Source organism: Anarhichas minor, unplaced genomic scaffold, assembly GCF_050575085.1.
Source record: "Anarhichas minor isolate MPS153535 unplaced genomic scaffold, ASM5057508v1 ptg000003l, whole genome shotgun sequence".
Classification (NCBI taxonomy): Eukaryota; Metazoa; Chordata; class Actinopteri; order Perciformes; family Anarhichadidae; genus Anarhichas; species Anarhichas minor.
The window spans coordinates 6,492,614-6,506,297 of NW_027466449.1; the positions used below are offsets into that span (position 1 = coordinate 6,492,614).

Below are 13,684 nucleotides of genomic sequence, written 5' to 3' on the forward strand. Positions count from 1 at the left end.
TCAGTGTTAATGGTAAATGTAGTCGTTTGAAGCAATACATTCCTGCTAAATTGACCCAGACAGCTGATTTTGCAGCTGCAATACGAGTTGGTCTTTCTGCGTTCAGTGACGTACATGACTTCAAGGCATGCTCTAGTCTAGATGCTGCTCAAAAACACAACGTACTTGTTCTATTTACTTGTATTGCAAACTAGCTACATTTCCAAAATACGAGTGCAGTGGCTGTTTTGGACGAGGACACATTTAGCAGTAACTTGGCTGACTCTGATATCCAGCCCTATTATTCGAGCCAGAGTATACAGCCGAAGAAAGGCAGCGGCTACATTTGACCTGCAAGAGGATATGGCTGGCAGGGACCCTCTGGTGTCAGAAGCTCACGTGCAATGGTACATATAGGCACAGCTGGCTCCGTCAGCTGCAGAAATCAGTTTCCTTTTTCAATATAGGTGTCACTGAGGAATGCATTGCTTGAATTGTCTACATTTACCTGATTGGACATCCACGTGAAAGGCGCCAACTTTTCACTTTAAGTGGTTGTACAGTATCTTAACTATCTGGCATTTATAAAGGTCAGAGGAAATGTCATGCAGCATAATCACAACTTGGCCCAAAGTGCATACCAGTGAGTACAGGTTTACAGACACAGGTAAAAGCTTCCTCAGAAATCGAGTGAGAAGTATTCCTTCATTGATATGTGCTTCCATTAATGCCGTCACACATTCAAGCTCAACGGCATAGCTTAGTTTCCAGCAATAAAAAGATGGCGCAAAGTGAATGCAGTTTTGTTGTTGCATTGGAAAACAGATTTAGATTGTGTTTTAACAAGTTAAGGTTGCAAAGCAGGTAGTATTAAAATATGCTGGATGATGTATGTTTCAGTTTGGATGCATGTGCGTCTGATAGGAACAAGAATCGGAAGTAAAATATTTAGCAGAACGCTAAAAGTTTGTCTCTTTAAAAGTTCAACATATTCATCTATTCGCCATCGTCCCGAGAACTGCATGTTCTTAGAAATGTTACTGTGGTTTCCTCGGCCCATGATTCGCTCCTGCTGAAATGAAGGGTCACTTGGTCACAACTTTAAGCTGGAGTCCAAGGTCCAAGGTATGCAGGCCCATGGCAAGTTGTGAGCATGCTGGTTCAAGATCGAAGGCCTTCCCTGGGATTCATTCCTACACAGCGCCGTTCTGCAGGCGGTCGGGGGTGAAGCAGCCGTTGGTCTTACAGCTGCTTTCTGCTCTCTTGGTCCGGGTCACTTCGTTGCTGTTCTTCCAGCGCTGAGCCAGCGGCTCCAGGAACAGAGAGAGAGAGGAGAGCAGATAGCAGAGCCCGGCCAGGTAGAAAGAGCAGTCGTAAGTCTGAGTGTAGTCGTACAGGAAGCCTGCAAAACACAAAAACAGGAACACTTTAAGAGCCTGTCTATCTGTTGAGTAATACACAGCACGTTTCATTTATATAACATAACTTGATTAAAGCTGAGGAAGCCTGTTGAAAGTGTTGATGTGGGGATTTCATGCTGTATCTTATTTTTCAAAAGACATTTTTAAAACTTGGAATCAATATTGATTCACAGGCACACATGGACTTTCAATGGAAAAGGCACAAAATGAGTTGGGATAAAATCCCTTTGCATGCAAATAAAACAACCATAGTTGTATTTCTTACATTTTTGTGTATAAATACTAGAACAATGTTTTTTCGAAATACCCTATAATGACATTTTGAGCAATTATCAATAAAGATTTGTACATTTCTTTAGGAGCCAGTGCAATTTTCTTTGTATGCAAGTCAGATTTGCAACTGAGTTTGTAATGGAATAATAATACAATACATGTGGGGTAAGGGCAGTTTAGAAGGCGCTAAACAAAGTGAAACCCGACTCTAGAGGGTCCCTTTAATAAACACTTGAAGTGATATTTTATGGGACAAAAGGGACAAAAAAAAAGTAAAAAAAGATCGTCATAATAAATTAAAATAATAGAAATGTTATAGTGTGGTACATCAAAAAAATATGTATCGTATGAAATACCATAAAAATGTCATTTAAAATTTAATTAAAAAGACACAATAAATGTCATAAAAAACGTCATAGTACCAAAAATTACAAAGACACCTAACTTGAGGACACATATGTTTGTCAAATGTTATACAATTCATTTCCGGTACTATTTCTTTCCAAAATGGATATTACATTTTTTTTTAAAGTGAACCCTTTATGTTTCTAATTTGACACACAGTTTTACATTCTTCATACGTCTAGATTACAGCATGGGTGAGAGCTCACATTTCTAGCACGTGTGACTTGGGTGTAAACTACACTGCAGGTGACTCGTAAGTTTCTGTGGTTGTATTTGTCTTCTTTACATGAGCCACGTTGACCCGTCACTTGACAGAAAAGTAGCACCGGACCAGATAATAAGCAGGTTTAATGAACAGCTGTCAATCCGGAAGAACTGGACATGACAACAATGTTGTCACACGCAAGGACTATAGTTTACCTCATGTACGTTTCTTACTTGAACAGCAGGGATGGTAAACAGAGCCACATGCTATTTCCATACGACCCTAAACGGGGTCATTAGTCACATTTCAACCCCGAAATCCATATGCTCCTTTGAAGGGACTGCCCAACTTAGTTTACAGGCTCCATGTCAATAGGTTCAAGGGAACCCCCCCGGTTTAACTGGAGCCAAACATTACCCAAGGGCACGAAGAGTTATTTTTTCCAGATAAAATGTGGGTGAATATGTTGTGCAAGCTCGAAGCAAGTTTCAGCATTATGTATTGAAGATGAAAACTGTTTTTACTCGCACACACAGTTTTTATTATGTTTTTGGGCTGACCGAGAGAAGGCGTAGTTCATGAATCTGCTACAACCTGTTGTAAAAGAAACACACTCTAACAACAAACTGATTCCAGATTAGAAACGGCCCTCTAAGACTAACAAAGACAGTCTGCCATTAGTTAAACAGAGTGACTCAAAGCCTTCTAGGCAAGATGACATTTGACCCAGTAACCCCTGTATGCATTTTTGTCAAAGCGACCCCAAAGTCCCAGTCGGCATTAAGGGCTGCACTATCTATAGGCTGTTTTTCTCCTGTGTGTTTCAGTTTTCACTCTCGATGACTGCATGCACACAGACAGGCAGGCACACACTTGGAGGCACTGCAAGGAATTCAGGGCCCCATACAAATATGTGCCTCAACACCCTCCAAAAAATATATGTTCATGAGAAAGACTTATCTACTCACTCACACACACACACACACACACACACACACACACACACACACACACACACACATGCAGTATGGGGTTGTTAAAAGTGTAGAAAGGTGGGTTAGCACATGTCTGACTAAAGGTGTTCCATGACGTGATCCACTCACCTGCCAAAGGAGGTCCTGTCAGGCAACCTAGGCCGACAAAGAACATGGAGAAGCCCATGGAGTTGTTGAGTTTCTCTGCCCCCACGAGATCAACCTGCAGAGCAGAACAACAAATTCAACCCACGGTTCTTATTGGGTCATATTCTTACTTAATGGCTTTTTAAAATTGAAAGAAAAGTGTTTTGCATGCATTTCAACACTATGCAAATCACATTTCCGTCATATTACTACCATATTGTAACAGGCATTTTCCAAAGAATACAACAATCTTAAATAGATGAATGGTTTGAGCTTCCGGGTACAACTATTCAACATGATAGTCAACATATAGACCTGTCAAACATATCTGCAAGTTGATACTGCATGATAAGGATGAAAACAAATACCTGCCTACAGAAGAGGACAAACAACATAAAAACTAAAACGTATGATAAGCTTGGGGAAACGGTAGGAGTCTACATTTGACTTGTAATAAATTGTCTAAAACATGCATACAATCATAGCATTTGGAAGCTTCTCGTTCTGGCACACGAGACGACAGCAGCTTGACGATGAAGCAGCGATCCAACCAGATGTCAATTCATATGGGAGGCGCAACAGGTTTAGGTGGGGTGGGGCATGTTTTTGTTTACGCTTGAATGCACATGTCTGTCAGCAAAATACCAGTAAAAGGTCATCTGACATAACAACACATCAACACTTGTCAAGTCAAACAAGGTGCATGTTTCAGGAGATGTAAACACCCGACATACATTTCAAACTCATCCTGGGTAAAACTTTGTCAGAAAATCAGTTATAGACATCAACAGGCAGAGGAGACATTCAGGAAAATAAAACTGATCACACTTTTAGGCCCAGAGGCATGTCCGGCCCTTTGAAACCACACTATCGGCATGTGAAATCACACCACATTCGTCCTCACGTTTTTGTTCTCAGGTGTGATATGACCTGACGATACTGGATACTCGCTGACTTAATATGTTGTTGCACCCATTAAGGCAGTTGGAAACAGTCTGCGTCAAGGACACTTTTCTATCTCAGTGTGTGACTAAATGATGTATTGAAGCCACAATTGATAATGCAAAAGTCTCAACACACAAATACAGTTATTGTGATTCAAACAGATTAGAGAGTGTGATTACTTGTAGGGGTCTTGGTTAGTAAATTAACTACACACTGATAATATGGTGAGACTGACGCTGGCGGGATTCTGTGAAAAGTCAAATGATATTGAGCGAGAATAGAGCCACATCTGTTTCTGCCGCTATGTCAATCTCCTGCCAATCGTTCGATTTGATCAACAACGGCAAACACAATACTTGAAGTAAATGTGCAGTGACAACACAGTGACGCTAAAAATTTCAATCAAAAATTTCAATAACTCTTCAAGCCTCTTTCCATTTGTTGAACCATTGTCGTCATGCATCTCTGTGACTGGCACAGCGGTTTCAGAGTGAGGAGACAAGTGAGGTGACTGGCTGAGAGTTTAGTTATTAATCACCACACCCTCTGATCTATTTACCACATCACCCAGCTTCTGCACTTAGAGACGCCCAAGAACGTCCATTTTGCCCCCATCGGTGTGCTTGGCCTTTAAAACCGAGCCCTTGTTTATTCATTATCCATCCATTGATATTCTGTAAGCCCATATTTAAATTCTTCCAAGTTAATTACATATAAAACAATGTTGAGACCTGTGAAGTAAAGCATCAAGAGTACAAATGCATAGCATGCGTGTTCAAATAGGGTGGTCTCCTTACTAGAACGGGCAGCAGCAGAGCCATGTATCCACCACAGAAGATGGCAAAGAAGATAGCGTAAAACATCAGCAGGATGTAAGAGGTTGCCAGTGGGGAGAGCAGGTTGACCAGGCCACAGAGGATCAGGTAGGCCTTGTGGTAATGGTATTTATGGAACAGGTTCTTGTCTGTCACCCAGCCCGAAGCCAGCTGGGCGATGGTCTCTGTGATACCTGCAACGAAGGCAAAACGGGAGGCTTAGAAATGTCAAAGTAAAACTGTAAATCTTGGGGGTGAGAGCAAAAGGGTAACAAATAAGTGAAAAGGAGACTTCAGTATAAACTGTCAGCTTCCCTTTTTTTCCGTAGGCTTTGATTGTCTTATTGTTACTTTTTAAAAGTATGTACTGATTATCCTGGTTAAATAACGTAAAGTAAGATATTCCTCACTGTTTCTTTAAGGAAGCAGTGAGAAAAGAGAGGCAGACTGGGGAAAGCATACAATAAAATATGCAGGTATAAGCTGCTCTTTGGTAATGGGGTTTATGATGGAATCCAAAAAAACAGAGCATCACTTTTAGACAAAAATGTCTTCTCACAAAGCTTCACATTTAACATCTACTACTGCAACGCAAATGTTCAGAGACTTTTTTAAAAGATAGATGCATAAAGCAGTCAGTTCACCCAAATGCTAAACATTTGAAAAAACACAAATCTCAATGGTATCCTTCTTTGCAGATAGTTTGGTCCAGGCTGAAATATTACAACTGTTGGATGCATTGCCATGTCATTTTGTAAAGACATTCATGGTTCCCAGATAATGAATCCTGATAACTTTGGTGATCCATTATCTTTCCTCTAGTGCCACCATCAGGTATACATTTCTGTGTTTCAGTGAAATATCTGGAAAACTATTGAATGGGTTACCATGAAATGAAGTGTACTGCAAAGTTCAAGTGCAGCTAGGTTAATGCTGGCATCTACCAAATGTTACATGCAGGGACTTGTGAGCGTTCCTTTAAAATCATACAGTTAATGTCTACAAACAAAGCTGTGAGGAGGAGGTGTGTGTGTGTGTGTGTGTGTGCGTGAGGGTGCAGCAGACACAGAATATGAGGGAAGAATGACGCGCTGCAGCTAAACTACGCAGGTCTGCATGAATAACAAACGGGAAATAGACAAATCTATTTGGAGTCCCGGTTGTTCCTTTCCTCTGAAACGAGAATGTTTCCACAAGCAGTGAGTGGGTGGCAACATATCCTGTGTTAACATCTGTATTACACTTGCAACACCCAGGCAAACTACTCATTATGCACTCCGTAGCATCTGATTGATTGTTTGCTCCACTCGGGTATGATGACTGGGCAGATATGTGTTGTTCTCTGCTGAGGTCAACTGGAAAGCGATAGGCAATGCGGAAACTGCAGTGGTGTATTGACCACCGCAGGAATAGCTACAAGCAGGCGGTGCTGAGCCATTGATCAATGAAACAAACTGGTTCTATGCAGATCACAGTTACTCATCCTTTGCTCAGCCTCTGCACCACAACTCCACAGGCTGCAGCCACTGACAGTTTAAAACAGATGAAAGTTCAGCTGAATATGGATGAGTTTGCGTACAGTATGCAGATTTATCTTTATCGTGAATAAAGGTTAAATTAATCAACAAGTTGATGTAATTAATTAATGATGATCAGCTACGTCTTCACTCTTCAAGGCTTTGACTGAAGTTCACATGAATGAAAATCGAAATGCCTCGTGAGTGAACACTTTCCTTACATAACTCTAGAGCATTTCTCTCCCCCGAGGTTAGAAAGATGACATGAGGCAGCTGTGCTGTGTTTATGTGTCCTCCTCTAGTGACCCAAGACAGTGTCCCGGGGTGTCCCTGCTTGCACACAGACAAGTTGTGAGTTTGTTTGTGTGTTTTAGCCTCAGCAGGTTGGTTCAGGCCTGCAGCTGTTCTTGTTCAAACTCAGTCCACTGCAGTTTTAATTTGTCCTCTCCAAGTAGCACCTTAAGCCATCAGGGACATTTTTAGTTCTCGCCGTAGAGCTGACAGGTATAGAAGGTGTATAATCTATGTATGCTTCTGGGCGTTAACCGACGAGGGAGGGGGAGGTTGCAAGGCATGGAGAGGTGCCATTCCCTTTGCTTCAAGGAGGGATATTTTATCACTAGATTAAAGCAGAGGTTATACAAGACGTGTTGGTTTTCCCAGCTTCTCTGAGGTGGAAGCTGGCTTGTCTTGCCTCCTCTTTTCTACGTATTCAGCCTCAGTGCTCCTCTGCAGAGTATAAGCCACTTCAGGACTGGACTCAAACTAAATTGGGAGCCCCTCTTGTCACCACGCCAACAACTTTACTCAGTTAGGTGTTGCTTAGCAACTCCAGTTGGCTCCAGTGTTGGTGGCTGAGGGTTGACGAACAGACTGACCCGGACGACAGTGGCCTCCCTCCCTCAGCTGAGTCAATGGGCTTCTATGACAAGCGCTAGTTCGGGGAAAGAGGGACAGCGGGACACTGGGATGGTGGCTTTGTGGTGTGGGTGGCACCCCGTCTCTCTAGCTCTGTCTCTCTTTCGGTGCACATGGCCAGAGAATGTGACTGAACAAACGTGTCTGAATCAAAAGAATCGGTCAGTCTTGCTGCTCGCCGGCACTGATCGCTGGCGTGAAGCTCAGAAGTGACCCCATAGAGTAGACCATCAGGGAACTCTCTATGTCCTCTGGTTTTTGCCATAGAAACAATGTAGAGACTGGTTTAGGGCCCATAAAGCCTATTTGTCAGTTAATTTTAGTTAATCCCGTCTAATTTTATACAGCAGTGTTATTTGACACCCATCTTAGTTTTGGCTTAATCCTCCAGCAGTGGTTATATCCAGCTGCACCAATGTTGACAAAAGAAAACACTGCATATTAACAGGCCATCTGCATACCGTACATTACAATTACTTTGCTTTTTGGGACACCCAAACAGTCCTTTAGGTAACTTAAACCACTTCCCCCAAAAGCCGAGGCATTGATGCATAATTCAAACAATTTAATTTAATTTCACACATTTATGAACTTTTTGTGTTACTATGACAATAGCGTCCCTCACATCATCTCCCTTTTTTACAGCACTAAAGAAGTGATAATTGATGTGACCATTTAACTGTAATTATTCTTAACTAAAAAGCACCTTTACATCAAAGGTATTACTATCTGGAGCGGCCTTTAGCTCACCCTGTAGAGAGACTTGCAGCCCCTTGCTGCGTGTCAACCCCTCTTTCTCCCCCTTTCCTGTCATTCTCCAGCTGCAGAATGAAGGCAAGACAAAGCCCTAAAAGATTATTATAATGATATACAATCTCTGTTAGTTGGGGACTGATTACCAATGGATAGATTACAAAACAGAAGCCTCTAACTCGTAAACGCACAACACCGTCTGGAGTATTTCAATTATTCACAAAGCCTGACGAAGCAATCGTCAAGAATTACATGCACATGCGGTGGTCAACATGTTGATGCTGCTTTCTGTAAATAATAGAGTGGCCTCATCAATGGCATACTGCTGAACCCACCCACCCTGGCCAGTGGACCAAAGTTCAGCTTTTATGTAAGCACATTCATTACATAAGACTGCAGAGTCTGAGGAGCTCACAAATAATTAATGCCTAAAAGTTGACTGAGGACTTTTTTTGCATCGCTTCCTAAAACCCAGTCCTAAAGAAACCTGGATCTCCCTTTTCAAAGTCACTGTGAAATCCCTGCTGGAAGCCACATTCAAAGACAAATGGCAGCAATCCACTGTCTATTCAATCAGGAGTCTGTAAGATTTCTAAAGAGCATCCATATTTCAGACACAGTCAATGCAGACTGGCGTTTAACCCAGACGAGGAAAATTTCTGCAACACATTTTGTGATGAGAATAGTTTAATTAATAAAATCCACCAATTTCAACTTTAAAACAATTAAAGTACATCTTAATAGAAAAGTATGACAATGCTTCTATACGTAAGAGGTGAAGTTGTGCTTGATCTCAAACTCAATTTATAGGAACAATCATCATAGTTTAATTGTCAAAATCAATCAAATCTGATGATGAGATCATTTGCATAATAAGCAAAACAGTTCTATGTTTTGGGAAATCCGCTTGGTTCCGCAAGCCATAACGTGTTCACTGAAGATTTGACGTTGATGAGATCCAACATTTAAATCAATGAGCTTTAGAGTTCCTGGTTGGAGGATTTTGTTACCTTTGGACCGAGCCAAGCTAGCTGTTTCCTCCTGTTTTAAGTCTTTATGCTAAGCTATGCTAGCTGGCTGCAGCTATATTTACTCTGCAGACTCAAGTGTTTGGTATCAATCTTCTCAACTTTTGTCAAAAAAAAAAAGAGAGTAAGCTCTATTTCCCAAAACGTCAAACTATTCCTTTAAGTTGGATGATAAAAACATAGTAGAACATGTTGACCAATGGGTGCCTCACCTGCCACAGAGATGATGAAGGAAGCGTCCATGGCATTGATGCCCAGGGTTCTGGCTCGAGCGGTCAGGTGGAAATAGGGGATGAAGTAGGCCAGCTGGCTAAAGACCAAGGACCAAGTGTAGATACAAAAGAAAGGGTCCTTTAGCAGGGAGAAATCCAGTACTTTGGTTTTTGTGATGGTCACCTCATTCGGAGTGCTGGCATGCGAGGGAAATCCAACAGTGGTGGACCCATTCATGCTGCCATTGAGCTCCGATGAGATGTCTGGAGATGTGGGTTTACACTGACCCAAGTCATGGTGAGGCTCGTGTCCATTCACACCATTGAGGACCAGTCTGGTCAGTTCAGGGTTCACTGAGTGGTCCTGGGGTCCCTGAGTACATTGGCCCCCCAGGTTCTCAGTGTCCCCGTGAGGAAGAGAAGGAGGAAGAGAAGGAGGGGATGGCAATGAATCTGCTTTGGAGATGCCATTGGATAAGTGAGAGGAGCCATTCAAGCAGCTCTTAGTGTATTCCTTCTCTGAAGAGCTCTTAATGGATGCAGCAGGGCTCTTTTGAATAGGAGAAGAGGTAGGGTTTGAAACAGGAAACTTCACATGGATTGGTCGCAGAAGCATCCCAGTGGCCACCAGATTCAGCATGAGACCGCCAAGAATCAGCATTGCACCTGTGGGGGACAAAGAGACCTCAGGACCCAAAATGTCACCTTGGATATGTTCTATTTCTACCGACACAAAAAAGAAATACACCAGAAAACATACATACATTATACAGTGTGCACCAGTCATTAACAGAATTTTTTCCTGCATACCTTGCCAAGCATACTTGTCCAGGAGCAACTGAGTGAACGGAGCAAGGGCAAAGGTCAAACCCATCCCAGAACGCCCGATCGCATAGGCTGTTGCTAACCTCCTTCGGAAGTATAGCGCTGTGACGACTGAGAAGGATTGGTAAAGTAGTGCAAAACCAATTCCTAAGAAGAATAAGGAAGGTTATCATTATCAGACACTGTGTCTTCAACAGGAATGTGGGCAGACAAGAGAAATAATGAATCTCGATAGACAGGAAGAGTTGTCCTCATGCAGAGGATACGTTGGGTTGGCTTTGTGGTTTTAGAGTCATCAGCAGGTTTGGGACTCATTGAGGCATTTTGGCGCACCACAAATTTCTACTCACCAACTATCACTCCCATGCTGACGTAGAGGAACACCACACTGTTGGCGAAAATACTGAGGAGGAAACCTCCACTAACGAGGAACGCCCCTGTGATGGAGGTCACCCTGGTTCCTAGCTTGGCACAGGCCACAGAGGCAAGGGGTGCTGGAGAAGAAGCACAAAGACATAGAATGTTTTTCTATGTGTAAATATGCGGAGGAAAAGTAGCTTCAAACAGTAAAATATCATTATTTTTATATTCAGTCTTTAAACGCAATGCAGGGCTGTGAAGGGGACGCAGACAGAGACGGCTTCATTCTGACACAAACCTCCAGACAGACGCAGACTGGACATGATGGAACCGATCCAGCTGATGCTTTCTGATGAGGCTCCAAACTCATCTTGGAATGCGACAAAGAAGATGCCAAAACTCTTCAGTGTTCCCATCACTAGGACGTTTACCTGCAGGGACGCACATACCAACACAGACACACACACACACACACACACACACACAAACCAACACACAAATAATGGGAGGGAGGTGAGATCAGTGCAAACAAAGAGTGCAAGTAGGTAAATACAAACATTTTCGTCAGGCTTCATTTGTCTTCTTGTTACAGAATGTGCTTTGTAAAACTCACATATGGAAACTATTAAATCAACAATTATGGAGTGAGAAGTATTTTTAGTCTTTTTGCTGCCACCATCCTATTTGGAACTTTTTGAGAAAGGTCAGAAACCACATCATTGCCACACAATATACCTGGATTTGAGTACAGTGTTTGGGAAAGCTAAAAGCTTGTTGGTCGAAATTAATGGGCTGGATATTTGCATGTTTGAGATATGAGAGATCATAAACAACTGAGGTGAATATACCAGGAAGCAATGCAGCACCACCATCCAGCCCCAACCTCCATCTGGAGGATCCTCATAATGGATCTCTTTTTCCTTCTCCTTCTTAGAGGCCATGGCATCCTTCCTGAAAAGGTTCATGGCTGCCTTGGTTTCACTAGAAGAGAAAAAAGGAAACAAAACATCAATAACTTCAACAACTGTGGACCAAAATACTAATCAAATCTTTTTTTACCAATTCAAAAATACAGATGATGTTAGATAATGAATCTGTTATGATCCTGAAGGATCCTGTGGGGATGACGGACATTAGACAATAATACTTGTGAAGTCACTGAGCTGTGAAACAAGTCAGTTACAGTCTAACGAAACATGGTTAATTTTCCACCTCTTTTTCTCTTATTGCAGCTACTGTGTGGGACTCAATGTCTCAGCAGTGTTTACATTAGGTGCAAATATTCAATCATGTGTATCTTGAAGCTTCTTGTCAGCATGACCTCGGCATGATGGGCTAAAGTTTCCTTTGGTGGTGATGAACTTTGTAATATTTTATAGCTGTATTTGGGATTTAATCCTAAATTTATTTGTATCCCTTTATTTTTCCTTATTTGTTTCCCTATTGCTTTTGCTATTCCATGAAGGGCAAAGCTGTCAATCAACTGGCTTTGGGCGGGACTTCCAGCCCAGGTGGAGTAGTCAATTCCTGCAGACATGAACCGATGCTTTGAGAAAGGTCTGTCTTCAGTCTGGCAGGCTACATGACATGTCCACTTTATTACACGGCACGATCACCACACTGCACATGCACAAGTCTGGTGTCACAGACTGTCTGGTTGTCACTGGGGGTGAAGATGTAAATGCAACCCTGAAGGGTCAAGTAAAGTCAACAGGTAGTATTATTTTCATACAAAGTTAGAATATACATTATTACTATTCTGCTGTAACTGTATCATAAATCAATCTGATTGAAGTACATCAGATCCAATACTGACCATTAACCAGGACATACAGTCTCAATGAAACCTGAAGAAATCAAGGTGTGACATGACTAGCCTCATGTGCTGGAAAGCAAAGAGGTCTTGAACAGATTAGAAGGAGAGAGCGTAGTAAAGCTGTGTTTATCATCAGTCCTTTGTAGCTCGCATCGCTAACTCAGTCCGACTAAGACATGCATAAGAAGCAGAGACCACATTAGGCAGAGAGCACAGAGCGGATTAAAAGGGGAATGAATTGGGCCAGTGTACTGCGAGGAAAGTATTTCTCCCCCATGTGCTGTGCACAGGTTTTCCTCAGAGTGTGCTTGAGTGCATGTTTGTGAATGTGCCGGGGGTCTGAGCGTTTGAGCGATGGGGGATTGGAGATCAGAGCTTTGTAGTATTTGCGGTATTACAGTTTTCCTCAGTCGCCTTGGTACGTTTCTCGAATCATCCTTAACATTTGCAAAAAAGTGCATCTCTTGAAATAATTCGTACAAACAGAACCACACAAGGGATTACCTGCCTGTAACTTGCTCCAAGTCCTTAGTTTCTGTCTCAAAAGTAAATATTAATGTCAATGAACATGTCAGTGTGATCAGAATGACAAGTCCTTGTGTCATTCTTTACAAACAAGATGGTCAAAATGCTTAGCCATATTGTCAATATAACAGTGTGCTCTGTAAGTATATTCTGATGTAAACTTTGGCTATGGTTTTGATCATTGAAATGGCACAAGGCTGCAGTTTTTCTGTAACAGTGCAAAGTTACAAGTTACTGTATGTGGGAGATTGAACAGGATTCAAATTGACACCTTTACTGTTTGTACTGTAATTTGTTGACCATATCATTGTGATACAGAAAGGAAAAAGACAAGATTGTTTTACAGCAGTGCATAGCACAAAGGAAAACATTACATAATTAGAAATGCAACATTCAAGATATTTTGTATAATTTGATCATTGGTTGATCTAACGCTTCATAAATTCTCCTTCATTCGTGAAAGTCAAGATTCAATTGTGAGCAATTCATCCATTCAGGACAAATGTACAAAATAAATCAAATAGAAATGTCTTTAAAACATGCTTGATAGATTATGACAACTGGTT

General features: G+C 41.9%; 1 protein-coding gene across 1 annotated transcript; it reads right to left on the reverse strand.

Moving 5' to 3' along the window:
- Window positions 1-1,012: 1,012 nt before the first annotated feature.
- On the reverse strand, window positions 1,013-11,742 carry slc16a4 (solute carrier family 16 member 4). The gene is made up of 8 exons (XM_076095228.1): window positions 11,626-11,742; window positions 11,076-11,208; window positions 10,768-10,911; window positions 10,403-10,564; window positions 9,593-10,258; window positions 5,147-5,358; window positions 3,387-3,480; window positions 1,013-1,381 (listed from the first exon to the last, which is right to left on the reverse strand). The coding sequence occupies exons 1-8, from the start codon at window positions 11,740-11,742 to the stop codon at window positions 1,173-1,175; spliced, it is 1,737 nt and encodes a 578-aa protein (XP_075951343.1). The 3' UTR covers window positions 1,013-1,172.
- Window positions 11,743-13,684: the final 1,942 nt, after the last annotated feature.